The sequence below is a fragment of the Pterocles gutturalis genome, unplaced genomic scaffold (assembly GCF_000699245.1).
Source record: "Pterocles gutturalis isolate BGI_N339 unplaced genomic scaffold, ASM69924v1 scaffold37871, whole genome shotgun sequence".
Lineage (NCBI taxonomy): Eukaryota > Metazoa > Chordata > Aves > Pterocliformes > Pteroclidae > Pterocles > Pterocles gutturalis.
In genome coordinates, this window is record NW_010099103.1 from 18,450 (window position 1) to 32,551 (window position 14,102).

Below are 14,102 nucleotides of genomic sequence, written 5' to 3' on the forward strand. Positions count from 1 at the left end.
TGTACAGCTTGTTCTTCTAAGCTCCTGTATGATGATAAACTTTTCATGAGATTGTATTTGGAATACTAAGATGTTTGAATCTGTTGTAAAAGTAACAGTTACCTTTGTTCCTGTCACGTACAGGTAACCAGGCAGTAGGTGTTTTTATCTTAATTTTAAAATACACTCAAGAATAACAATTTAAGGCTCTATACTATTCTGTGAACATACCTCTGCTGCTGGTTCCATGCCACGCTAGGGTCATCTTTTAAAAACAATCTTTATTGGTCACAGTTAAGAGCAGAGAGAATGCGGTACTTAAGCAGTTTGTGTTCAGGGGTCCTTCACTGCATGATTCCTAGCACCTCTTATGCCATCCACTGACAGAACTATATAAACAGAAATAAATAAGTTGAGTAAACTGTACATTCATCTTAAAATAACCTCTTAGCTAAAAAGTTAAAAGGAGCCATTTCTCTAAGGGCTTTACTGTTCTGAAAAAAAAAAAAAGAAAAAGGCACATTAACCAAGGAACTCAGTGTGACTTTCATTTATTGTCATCAGTTTTTCAGAGCAGGGATGAGTTCTAGAACAATTGCTTACACCAGTCTTGGCCTCCAGTAGCAGGTCAGCACCAACACTCCCATCACACTGTTCCTCTGTCTGGTAGCAGTGGCATGCACCACAGCTGGGCATATTGCATGAGTGCAGGCCTCACCCCTGTTGTTTTTGGCACAGACTGGAAAGGAGCATCCCTTGCAAGAGACCGGGCTGCACAGGATCTTGCTGGCTGCTGCAGCAAGGGCCTGCCTTCTGGCAAAAGTAGTGCTGAGGTACTTTATCCATTGTATCGGGGAAGCAGCAACTTCTCTTGCAGAATCCAACACACCATAACTTGCCTTTGTCTCTTTCAGTCCTATTACCAGTTCGTATCATCTTCCCAGTTCAACTCCTCCTCTTCACCCCAGCCTGCAGCGTCAGCCTAGAATCACGTAAAATTACCAGTGTTAAGGCACGTGTACTGTAGTTCTGTACTAGCGCAGCCACAGGAGCCAGGCGGTGGCCTGTGTGGCTTGCAATGGGAGAGCCAGACGTTTGTTCAGAATGCTGAAAGCGCCTCATAAGCCCAAAGCTGAAATGCCAGCATTTGCAGCTTTCTGTCTTAAAGAACTTTTAACTACAAAAGGAAACACCTTAAAGAGCAAACTAACCGGGAGATTCTTACATTTTTTTACCTAAAATTAAAGCAAGAACTGGTCTGTACCAAAACCACTTTGTTACAAACATGATGCTATAAAATAGATTATTTCCTTCCCCCTAGGAAACAGCTGTTGCCCTGCTGTATTCTAACACTGTAACTTTGATCTCGCCTGTCCACTGCCACAGCTCTTCTACTCCACAGCACTGACTGCACTACAGAGAGCGACTGCTCAAAAAATTGGGTTAATACCGTGACAGTGCTGCTTGTAACATCAAGTGTGCCATCTTCAGATGTCGTAAACAACTTCAGTTAACATCCTAGCCTCCTCTCCACATGCTACCTGCTACCCCTGTGGTAGCTCTCTGAGGCTGAATTAGCAAAAGAACTTGAAATCAACACCTATTCCCTAACGGAGTTATTTGTTCGTGTGGCAGTGGCGAGAGTGCTAGGAAGCAGTCCCTGGAGTCTCTGTGATGGGGCTAAAGGGAGTTACCTGCTTACTTAAAAAGGCAGTTTTATAAACCCCCTCCTTCTCTGAAATGGAGAAATGTCTCAGATATTCCTTCATTAAAACAGAGAACCCAAAAAGGTTTACTCTGTCATCCCGAGGTTTACTTACAGTGCTACTAGTTTTTCTTAGAAGAGCCAGGAGAAGCACTGAGTCCTGAGTGCTTGAAAGCCCTCCTCTGTTTGTGCTTGGGGCTGTGCCTGTTCAGCAAACATCCAGCCTTGTTCCACCTGTCTGACAAGCCAGAATCTCCCTAACATAATGTAGGGTCCTTGCATCCAGGAGACAGCAGCACAAATTAAAAGCTGGAGTTAAAACTCCTTGGTCAGTGCCTGGAGTAGTGTACAAGTCCCTTCCCTCATGTTTCCTAACATGGCTGTCTTGCTGCTGCCGTAACAGCCCACTGAATTACCTGCTGCCTGCTAAGATGCATCATTCAGAGCTCAGCATCTTGTATTCACAGGTAAAGACTCAACTGTACAGTTGTATGCTGCTGATGCTTCCTCAGGTTATCCACCAGCTGATTAAGGAGCCAGCTCATGCCACGGCTGCGTGTTGTGCTATGTACGTGCTTTAGGATCCTCTCAAGCGTGCAGTCATCTAAACCCTGCTGCCTATAGCCTCTTACCTCAATAACATCAGCTGCTGCAAATTTGGATGAAAACGGCATATTCTGGGAGGCACCTTCTCGGCTGGATACTGCACCAGCCTGACTGGAAACAACTGCTTCTGTCCTTGCTTCAGGTAAAATCAAGATAGCTGAAGAAGGTTTAATGTCTGGGATCATGTCAGCAAACCAGTCCAGTTCAGGGTCTTGGACAGGTTTCCTCTTCACTTTGATCGTGAATTCTTCTCCTAGGCCAGACTCCAATGAAGACTTCAACCTCTTCTGAAAGGTCTTTTTTGGCAGCACAGTTTCTACCAGTTGTTCCTGGTGGTCCCACTTGTCATTGCCCCAGCTGTTCCTGGGGCAGGACTTTGTGGGGGGACTCAGGCTGAGGCTTTGGAATTCTTTGCTCAGTTGATGGGTACCTGGCAGAGGCCTCGGCATTTCAACTGCATCAGCTTGTGTCACAGTGAGGCAGTTTCCTGAGGACAGCTCAGGACTAGGGCTGCTGGGCTCAAAGTCATCCCAAGGCTTCTCATCTACATCATGTTCAGCAAAATAAGGTCCCACGCTGCCCCGCGGCTCTTGGGGCTGAATGTGAATGTTCACAGTTTTTTCAGTGTCTGTCTCCTCGGGCTCACTCCAGTCTGGCCACTCTTCTGCGGGCTTTTTGGAGGTAGCCAAAGAGCTCCTGCCCATCCCTAGTGATTTCATGCTTTCAGGAATTCCATTAAGGGGGGACTGAGCATCTTGCTCACCTGTGCAAGACAAAGGTGTTACATACTCATTTCAAGAGAGCAAGTGTAGAGACAGAGCTGTGACTAAACCTCCTTGACATCATAGGCAGCGCCTGGTGTGGAAATAAGCTGGTAAATGCTGACTGGAAAGATGTTTTAGTGCTAAGCTCCTCTCAGAAAGCACCGCCACCTTCCTGCTTGCAAAGGAGGGGTATTCATCTCAGACCCCTCAGGCAATAAAAGCTGATAGGCAACAGGTGACTGAAAAAAAGGCCCATGAAAGGAAAATGAGTCAGCTTCTGAGGCCAGAGAATGAGCTGACCTGTAAATATAGTGTATCTGCCACGCTGGGGGAGTGGGGAACAAATGCAGGGGAGAACCTGCCATAAGGAAACAGAAATTTTAAGGCTGGCCAGCCTTAAACGATTCCCAAATAGCCATTCCCTAGGAAGTCAAGGGCCACAGTCTTATTCCTGCACTGTTACCTTCCTTGGTTCACTGACTCTCTTTCAGATCAGCATATGGGGAAAATTAATTTTCCAGCAACATTTGATTTGTAGGACACTTGAGTTCTAAAAAGAAAGAGCTAGGGCAATGTTTTACCTGTCTTTAAAGCCAGGGGCTTGGCTTGTCGCACAGAAAGCTTCTTGACAGGTAAATTTCCAGAGATGGGGAACACACTAGAATTGTTCTTCAGAGACCAGGAGGTTTCATTTCTCTGAGTGCTTACGCTGTGACTGGGGGAGTCTGCAGGGATAAAAGAAAAAGAAGAAACAAAATCAAGTCCACAAAGCGTGTTGTCAGTCTTAGATGAAGCTGCCCTACAGCACTGGAACATTCTTATTTACAAGACTGACAAGCAATCCAGAATGAAGATTGGCGCAGCAATCCAACAGCTGCACCTCTCAATCCTCATGTAACACACTACTGCTCTGTTCCTACCATCTGCAGCTCCTGCCGATACAAAGTGTGGCCAACTGTAAGTGGTCAGTTTTTGTTGATACGTTCTTTCACAGAACACACACTGAACAAACTGATTAGGACTGGAACAGATGCTTAAAAAGAATTGTCTGCCATGGGGCTGGATCCAAAAATGTCAGCTTCTGTCCTGCATGGCATCACAAATCCCGCTCCGTGCCCCTCCCACAAAAGCATAACACTGACAGTCACAATTCACAGTGTAAGCAAACCCCTGCGACTACACCAACCCTCTTTTATGCCTGGGCATGAGCAAAACAGCTCACACGAACAAGAGGCTCTGCCCTGAAGGCTGTGTGACAGCCTCCCTCATGTCACACCCACGCTCAGGTGGGGTGGCAGGCAGCAATTCCACGTGTTGAAGCTGCAGCGGGCAGGTTTGTTTCCCTGGGACAGAGGTGGTATCTTAGCAAGCACCTCCTTCCAGTTCATTTCTGGGAGTTGTGGCAGTGATTCCCCAGCACCGGCCTCGGCTGCGTGAGGCCGTTGCCACCATCCCAGAACAGCACGGCATGGGCCAGTGCTGCACCTGCTTCTGCATGGCTCACCAGTGTTCCCAACCTGTGGCACTGGAGAGGACTGCCATCGCAACACAGAAACCACCCCCTCCCCAAAGTGCCCTTGTTGAAAGGTACAGCCCTTAGAGCCTTGAGCAAACAGCTTATTAAACCTCATATGTTTGGCTTCTACTACAGCTTTTTGCAGGTCACCACTCACCGTGGAGGACCAAAGGGGTTTTTTTCGTTGTTTGTCAATAGTTTAATCAGGTCTAATTTTAAATATATTCTGAAGAATAAACCTGGTTTTAGCATGCAAGCTAAAGGTTTTTATTTACCATGGCCTACTAAAATAATGTAAAGCATAATAATGCAATGAGCCATCCTCAAGTTTTAATAAAGGGTGGTAGCTGTCAGTACACACATCATCAGGAAGAAAACATTTATACTTAAATTGATCTCTACCATGCATTTCATTTGGTGTCTCTATGTCTAAAGTAGAACAAATGCCAATTCTTCCCTCCAGTTATAAGCATTCTTAGTTTCAATATCCAGGAAAGCTTTCCCCTAGTACACTTGGTTCCAAGTTATCTAGCAGGTGCAGGGACTGCTTTCTCCATTTGGATTAGCTGAAAAGCCTCCTGAGAGCTGAGAAAACAGGGAAGTTCGTATTCCTTTTCCAATCTATAAATAAAAAGTGGGGGAAGAGGATGAGATTTACTATTTTTAAAAACGTGAAGGACAGAGGGACTATTAAACTGTCTGGATATGTACGCGAGTCCTCTAGAAGGCCAGTATGGCTTTTCCACCCAAAACAAACACCCACATGCTTCATCTCCTTTCCTTACAGAGATTCTTAAATGAAGAAAATTTTTTTCCCCATATATTTCCTACATTTAAAATACTTTTCTATAACTGCTCTTATGATATCAATTCTGTATCAGCAAACAGTCAGCTAGCATTGAAGAATAAAAGAAAAAGCAAATGAGCTTTTTCAATTAACTTGTCAACAGCAACAGAATAATCACCAATAAATTCTGCCTATGTTGCTTGGACAGAATGGACAGGAATCCCGAGAGCGTGTAATTTACCTTCTGGGGAGATATCAGCAGTTTTCATGAAACTTGGCGCAGAGCTTTTGAAAATCTTTGTTCTTTCTCCACCTACAACTACTTCAGGTCCAAGCAGGGAGACGAGCACTGCTAAGCTGTGCAGCGTTATCGCAACGATTGAGTCGCTGGTATCTCGAAGGCCCAGCAGTACCTACGCCAAGAACATCATAACATTACCAAGATCAGATAATTCTGCTTTTTTCACCTCTTTCCCCTTAAATGTTATATTTGCAGCACATTTCATTTCTGCAATCTCCCACAGCTCTCAGTAGATACTAGACATTGCTCCATAGCATAAAATCAGCCTTCTACTTTGCATTGCAAGCTAAAGAGGGTGGCTGATCCTGGAGCTTGTGGAGTGCTGGACCGAAACGCCAAAGCACCCTGAGCTTAGACCAGCTCCTCCACTCTTGACAGCTGTGGTGTGACACAGAAACACAGTCAAAGCCGACAGGTATCGGCAGAAGTGGTGTGTGTGACAAGTGGTGTGCGTGACACAGGGCATCAGGTTTAACCAAAAGGGTCGTTCAGATGAGGACGGGGTGTCAGGGTTAGGGCTTGTGGAGAAAGGAGGCTGCAAACTGTCAGCTTGTGGCCAGCACTATGAGATCCTAACTTTAAGCTAAGCACCAACCCAGGCAGTAGAAATCCCATATTTTAGGATATACCACGTATTGTTTTGCTGTCCTTAACCTGTGGCAATATGATGTTTTTTAACTCCTCCCGAGAGAACAGTTCTGCGTAGGCGTGAATGTGAGACAGCAACACCATTCGAACGTGCTCCTCGTGAACCTCAAACAGCTTCAGCAGCACGGGAATGACGTGAGTCTGGAATAAGGCCGGCGATAGAAGGCAGCTGGTCTGGCTTTCTCCAGTTTGCTCTAGGGAAGAGAGGGGAAGATGGGAAAAAAACCACGAGAGACAGCTCACCGAAAAGCTACTCACTGAGAAACCATCACAGCTGAGCTCTACAGTGACACCCTACTGCCAGGTCAGATTCTTTGTCAGCTGCCAACACAGCTTGCATGGGATGTCAGAGACAGGAGGGAGGAGAGGCAGCAGTGTCCGTGTCCATTGCACTTTAACCTGGGAAGGAGCCCAGGCAACTCCTAATTCTCTTCCCAGCATCAGCAGAGCAGTGAAAAGTACTGCAAATGGAGAAGGACGCGTAAGTGTCCTTTCCCAGTTCTGTATGTTTACAGTGTTTGTTCTGGTTAAATAAACATCATTATTCCCTTAATTCAATGGAACGACCACTCTGAATTCATTCTAAACTTGCCAGTAATAATTCTGAAGAGAGAAAGCATTTAAAGGTCACCTTTCTTTGGACCCAGCAGATGAGGAAGAAAACTCTTGACGGCTACAGGTTCTGCAAACACGAGTTGATTGAGTAGAAGAGGCACCAGCCGTGATGCTATCAGCTCTTCTGACAAGCCGGCCACCCTGATTCCAGGAGAGAGCAATCAGTATCAAGGCAGCCTTCCATGGATTTACATCCGCTTCCCTTAATATTGCTCTCCCCCCTTTTTGTGTCTGCCTCATCTCCAGGAAAAGCCCCACAGCAGAGGCAGCCTCTCACTCCGCATGCACACTGACCTAGGACAAGGCTCTGCTCCTGCCCAAGGCTTCCAGATAAAGATAACACAAAGCAGGAGCCAGAGACACATCCAGTAACACCCCACACCCAGCTCACAGCCTCTCACCAGCACATCCAGAGGCACCGCTGCACCCCGCAGCTGGCTCATGAGGGTTTCCCCCTCCCAGAAGCCGTCTGCTGCTGAAGCAGCGAGCTGTGTCAGAGCTGGGAACTCCCGTGAAGTGCTGCAGCGTTAGAACTGCAGAAGAGAGTTTTCCTCTCAGCCCACAACCTGGTGCATTGCAACAGTTGTCCTACAGCTTGAGGAAAGGCTGTTCTACCCACCACGAAAGGGAAGTTTCCCTCGCAAAATGGGATTTCCATTTTGAAACCAACCTTCATCTAATGCATTTTACTGGTGGCTGACAGAGCGTGGGTTGGGTTCATTTGATTTTGTGCGATTGCTCTTCCTTGTCAGATTTTAATTTTTAAAATATCAGTAACAGTTACTGATTTCTCTCTAGATTTGGAGGAGACTACAATAGCACCTGACAAAGGGGCACCACTGCTGCATCTTTAAGCAAAGTATTTGTTCCCTCTCTCGGTACAGAGATGGTGGGAACCATTCTAAATGTCCCTGCTAAGATCCCCTTTCAGCCTTTCTTTGCTCTACTTGGTTGCAGACTAGCGAAATCAAACTAGTGTTAAAACTGATGGTGACCACAGAAGCACAAAACAGGCAGGAGCACAGTAAGAACACCCAGGCTCTTCTATATGGAAAAAGGAAGCTAAAGTGGGCGGAAGAGAACCTGGATAATTTAAATTCTGCTAATAACATCCGCATTATTCCCCATAAAGTGCATTAATTCACAACATGGACAATGGAATTTTTTTTTTTCCTTTTCATATCCCTGTACTCCTGGGAAAGCTGCTGCTCTTGGCCCTGCAGGAGTTCAACCCTAGCAAGCAGACAGGATTCAGAAGAGCACCCCTGAAGGAAGGCATGTCACTACAGTCCAGTTTCTGACTGATTCTCCAGCGACAGCAATTGGTCTGTAGCAGGCAAAAACACCGCTGTCCGCACGCTGTGCACAGTGTCACTCCAGAGGCTGGCGAGTACCAGAAAGATGCAGAGCCCGGCAGGCACTGCTTCCCTCAAACATCAAACCATTTGCAACAAGAAACTGGAAAAGGAGAGAGTGAAGAGTTTCCTCTTTGATGCAATCATTACTTTGGCTGGAGTACCCACAATATTACAGAGCAAACAACGTTCTGCCAAAGCAATAAAAATCTGGCACCTGAGGAACTACCTCTCTGGCCACTAGCTTTCCTAGCTCCCCCCATGATCCCATTTGGCAGACACATTTCTGAAACAAGAAGCTTCCAGATTATAGTTCCTTCACTTACTTGAAAAATTCCGTTTTTTCCTCCTCAGACTTCAGTGTTAAGGTCTTCAGAAAGTTCACAACTTCCAGAAAATCATTCCTAAGCACAAAAATGAAGGCTATCAAGCGTGATCCTTATTGATCCTTTAACCACCCACAACGAAGAGAATGCAAATCCCCATCCTTCGTTTAGCAGACAGAACTAGACAGAGGGACACAAGTCAAATGCCGGTGGACCACGAACACCAGCATGGAGGTGTGACCAGTTACAGCTGTGCCTGCGCAGGGCTGCACTTTGAAGTCAGCAATTCACAGGGGGAAGTGGACAAGGCGGCATCAGCCACCTCTCACCACCTTCCCAGGGCAGTGAGCAGAAGGAAGTGCCACCCTGTGCTAATGCCACCACCCAGGTGACAGCAGACACCTGGACACGGCTCTCTCGGATTATCTCGGAGCCCGCTTTGCTCCAGTGGTATCACTCATGATTTTACTTTCTAGAGCATTTCCCACCACCTCCCACGAGCCTGGGAGATGCACCTGACTGCACGTGACAAAGGGACACACTTCTGTCACCACTCATTTGGAAGGCTGATAATGCTTTCTTAATTTAAAGAGTGTCTTTGTCAAAGATCCCTGTAAAAGGCAGGGATTATGTCTGCACTTCCCATCCAGTAAGCGATGTATCTTCACAAAATTAACACATTTGCAACACAGAAATAAGCCGTATCAAGACACACCAGGAGGGGCAGGATATTCCTTTCCTCACCTGAAGAACTCGTGCGACAATAAGCTGGACAATGGCGGACGACACTTTGGATCTGGATTCAGCAGCGTACAGTGCAAGGTTTGCTGAAAGCTGGAGAGAATATCTGCTGAAACTGAAAGTCAGAGCACCTACTGTTAGATTTCCCTCTCAACACTGAACAAATCATGCTCAGGAGTCCTCTACCCTCCCAAAAATTTATTTTTAGAAGCTCTATCTGACAGCAAAATTGCTCATATATGTCCCTCAAGGAAGGGAGAACAGCATTTCCATTTTTCTCCCTAGACTTCTTGGCTATCGGGGTACCAAGCTTCTTGCTCACTCTCTGCTAGAAGGCAGCAGCTCTTGGCCTGCTGCAGCACACAAAATCCATGCACTCGTGTCCCTAACCCTTGATGAAGCAGCTGGTGGGGCAGGACCAAGTGACCCTCTGACTGCTGCAGCGCAGATCTGGGAGCGCTCGTGCTGTACGGGCTGGTGACCTCCAGCCGCGTCTGACCATGCTCAAGTGCAGGAATAGGGGAACGCAGAAGCTGCAGCCCGTGTTTTAACCTTGCAAACAGGAAGAACAACGATGGCCACTGAACCCACAGCACACCTGCCAGCTGCAACAGAAGGCAAATGGCTCCGTTGACACGGACAATAAATAAGCTACAGAGGCCTGTCAGGAGGCAAATAAACACGTCATTCCTCACCCTGATCATTCAGAACTGTCAGGAGATTTTCAACCATTGTTCCAAACGCGTAGGCATCCCTCGCGTGCCCATAGCTGTTGGGCAGAATTTTGAAATCTGCAGACTGAAAATAAAACCAAAATGATCAGCAAAGCAGGAGTTTAAGTGATACTTAGTAGTTTCCATGAACCTCTATTCCTTCCCCCTGCCATATACTCTCTCCAATTCTTTTTATAGCACCAAAGCTGCCCTAAGTAGCCTTCAAGTAGAATATAATGCAAAAAAAACCTCCCTTGGGGAATTTATAACCCAAAGGAGCAACTACATGACGATGAAGCAATTCCCCTGTGAATGCACACAGCAACTGCAAGTCAACAACTTTGAGCATTTCTATGGAAACAGGTGATAATTAGAGAGCGAGTGAGCACTCCTTTAGCATGAGCAACTCATAGGATGCTTAATGGACAGGAAGCGACTAACAAGGGGAAAAAACCAACTGTTTTATGAGAGAGCTGCAGAGTCGTGTGACCACAGTGATCTGGGCAATATCAGCAACTACTCTGTAATTTATGAAAAGCTTTGGTGATTTGAAAGCATTAAAGCTGCAACACAAAGTGTTTGAAAAATATCATGACAACCTGCTGTCCCATCACTCCTCATTCAGAATTTCACTTCCCCATGCCCCACACCACACCCAAACCAGGGATGGGAGGAAAGGTGGGGAAAAAGGACGAGAGTAAACCTCAGGTATTATCCAACAGCTACTTCCTCCCGCTCAGGTGTAAGGAAATAAAATATGTGAATGAAAACTATTTCCCAAACATCATGCTTTTATTTGTTGCCAGCAAGAAGTGCCTCCAGCATGTGACGCTACTCACCATCTCCTCGCCAGGGATGCACGACTGGTCTCGTACCGACTTGACGTGACAGAGGAACTGGAAGGAGAAGAGGGGAGACGGGAGCTGCCTTGATTGCTCATCTGTGCCCAGCAGCAGGAGCGAGCTCTCCCTGCGGGCCAGGGCTGCGTGCGTGGCAGGAGGTGCTGCCATCCGGGGCAGCCTGCGCTTTGCCCTGCCTGCAGGGGAAGCACAAACGGAGCAGGTGGAAAGCACCGAGCTCACAGAAGCAACTTCAGAGCATCACAGCCAGCTCAGCCCTTCCCGCATGATCCACCTGAACAGGGAAAGGATTTCAGGAGCTCTGGCAGTCAGGTTTCACTGCTGTGCTCATCGCACTGTTGTGCAGCACCACACACACCTGTTGCATGTCTGCCTGATCCCTTCTGAAAGGTGATACACCCCAGGGACACTCAATACAGTTCACGAAGGATTTATAGATCCTCTGGGAGAAAAGGCAATATACTTCTATGACACAGTGCCAGGCTGCAGCAATGACTCTGCACAGTGTGCAGCAAAAATCAAACCAGGAATTTTTCTGCTAAGATGAGTAACAATCAAGGAAGATGCCAGCAGCAAAAGCTAAGGAGTCATCTACATTATTTTTCTTATTGATTCATTTCAACCTGGATCTTCCTGCTTCACACTAAGGGTTGGGGTTTTTTTAAATTTTTTTTTTTAAATCAGTCCAGACGAGCAAAGATTTCTCACTCTCCTCAGTCTCACTGCTCCTCCAGCCATCAGCGTCCCTTAAAAGCAACTGCTTTTTGGCTAATGGGGAATTAGTTTCTGTTTGTGTAGATGTTGTAGTTCATAGTTACAGTGTCCTTAAAGCAAAGATTCAGGTCAGAGCTGGAAGTGAGCCAACACAATAGTAAATTCAAGGAACTGGAAGGACTTGAGCCTTCACACCCGTCGATGGCCAGCTTCAGCAGGCAAGGGGCCCTCTCCTGGCCGTCAGGGAGACGCTTTGCTTGGCTCTTACCTCTGGGGTGGCTTCACTGAAGTTACAGACTGTTTCCATCCCTCCCAGCTTCCAGTGCCCATCCTCACTTACAAACACGGATGATAAACAGACATTGTTATGTGTCAGGTTTCCCTAAAACAAACAAACAAAGACAACAGACTTGGGGATAGATGAAGACATAAAATCTTAATTTTAGTTTAGGTGCTGTGAGGAGCTGAGGAAAAGCTGCCAGAAAGCACACAATGCTAAAGGCCCTGCAGGATTCTGTGGGTGACTGGCAGGTATCAGGCAGCTGGGCTGGGCTTTCAGATCAGACAAAGCTTGAGTTGTCACTGCCCTTCCAATGCAACTGTAAAACCAGAGAAGACCTCCAACTATGAACACAAAGCCCAACAGCTACAGTCTGAGCTGGGATTTACTCCAGTCCTGGACAAACACACAGTGCCAAACCAGGGGAGCGGTGACACTGACACATCCAACAGCTGTAACCAGTGCCAAGGCCGAGCAATCCCATTTCCCTAAAGTAAGAAGCACTGCGAGCAGATGTCAAGTCACAAATTGAGAACTGCTCCCTTACTTCCAAAACCCACAGCATTTTCAGTTACCCTTCCTCCTGCAAAGCAGCCACCAATTTTAGCAGGTTCAGCCTAAAAGAACCGTGGGGTGTGCATCTGTCTTTTTGCAAGGAATCAGGAACGAGGCGGTCATCCAGGCAAGCCCAGGTACAAGGCTCTCCTGTCCCACCAAAGCGTGACGGCTGCGGCCGGTGGTACCTACCCTGTCGTGGAGGAAGATGAGCGCCAGCAGCACGTCGTAGATCCCTGCGCAGATTTCTGAAGAAGAGAGCGTCTCCAGGACCATCTCCAAAGGCTTCACACGTTCTGTAACCAGGTGGATCCCATTTGCTTCCACAGTGCAGGAGAGGAAGCGCAGAAGGCAAGGGTGGCGCAAGGTTTTCAGGTGCTTCCAGAAACAAAAACATCCGTTAAATCTCATCCAAGGCAGCTCTTCCAGAGCTCAGCCTTGTACTTTTTGCCATGTTTTCTGCTGGAATTTAGCCAGCCCATCCCTGCTCCTCACCAAGCACTCAGCACGCTCACTCACTCACTGCAGAACTTTTCATAATACATCTTACACAGAACAAACACAGTATTTTGGGTAGGATCTACTCAAGAAAGACTCCCTGACTTATATGTGCAGGAAGAGGCCAGTATTGCTGTCTGAGCATCGCTTCCCACCACTGCTTGTGGCGTACGATGAGCTTCATGGCTGCTGACCCCCTTTCCTCCCCCCACACAGAAGCTGTTTGCAGCCAGGGTCAACTCCGACCTTTCCTCCTGCCCTTACTCCCCAAGGGTTTGACCCTCTTTAGCTGATTCCCATCCCTCCAAGAAAAAGGAGGGACAGCTCTGACATGTTTGTCCCAGGCACGCTCTCTGTAGTACCTTGGCAGCTTTATTAACCTTATCTTCATTCTCTCGCTTGTACACAAAGACTGAAGCAAGTTTTCCATCTTGGAGCACGGCTGGATAAACTGTGTGTCCAGTCGGCAGCGTGAACGGCGGCTCTTCTAGTGCGTAGCTCTTTAAAGCGCTGTTCTCCGAGCCCATCACTTGCGGAGTTTGGCTGTTGTAGAGGTTCCCCCTTGACGACAAACAGGCCTTTGGGTGAAGGAAGACTTTTTTTTGGACAGATGTAGTTCCAGCAGGCGCTGTCCTGTCTGCCTTCAGAGCATTTTCTGCAAAGCATGAAATAGCCCTAAAGAACCTCCTACCAGAACTCTCTCTTTCAGTTTAAGGACAATAACAAAATCCCCACCGCTTATTTTGTAAAGGAACCAAATGTCCACAAAAGGGTTCACATCAACAGGCCAGCAGCTCTCTAGCCGTGGAGCCAGGATGGTGCGGGCATCTGTGTCAGCGTCACCACCAGACATCACCAGCAGATGAACAGACACTACAGCATCCATAACTAGTCCGTGACCTGGCTACCAAATCGAGAATCCACAAAGCCAGGATCCACCAACACCCCCAGGCACGCAGACGCCTGCTCCAGAGCTTTAATTCTGATTAAGCCCAGACAGCAGTTAGGAACTGCGATGGCCACCGCTGTGGGGCACAAGGAGCCCCCAGGCTTATTAAAAGAGCCATCCCTCAGTTCTCCAGGCCACAGAGGATTCCAGGGAAGCTGTAGTCAGGTAAGCTCCTCCAGCAGCATGCTTT

General features: G+C 47.3%; 1 protein-coding gene across 1 annotated transcript; it reads right to left on the reverse strand.

Moving 5' to 3' along the window:
- Positions 1-516: 516 nt before the first annotated feature.
- SCYL3 (SCY1-like 3 (S. cerevisiae)) lies at positions 517-13,616 on the reverse strand. Its single transcript, XM_010075331.1, is given in 13 exon segments — positions 517-961; positions 2,317-3,053; positions 3,636-3,779; positions 5,599-5,770; positions 6,313-6,500; positions 6,938-7,065; positions 8,591-8,680; positions 9,347-9,458; positions 10,039-10,141; positions 10,896-10,952; positions 11,899-12,012; positions 12,658-12,843; positions 13,326-13,616. Coding segments are annotated over 13 exon segments (2,259 nt in total). The 5' UTR covers positions 13,491-13,616; the 3' UTR covers positions 517-898.
- Between the last annotated feature and the right edge of the window lie 486 nt (positions 13,617-14,102).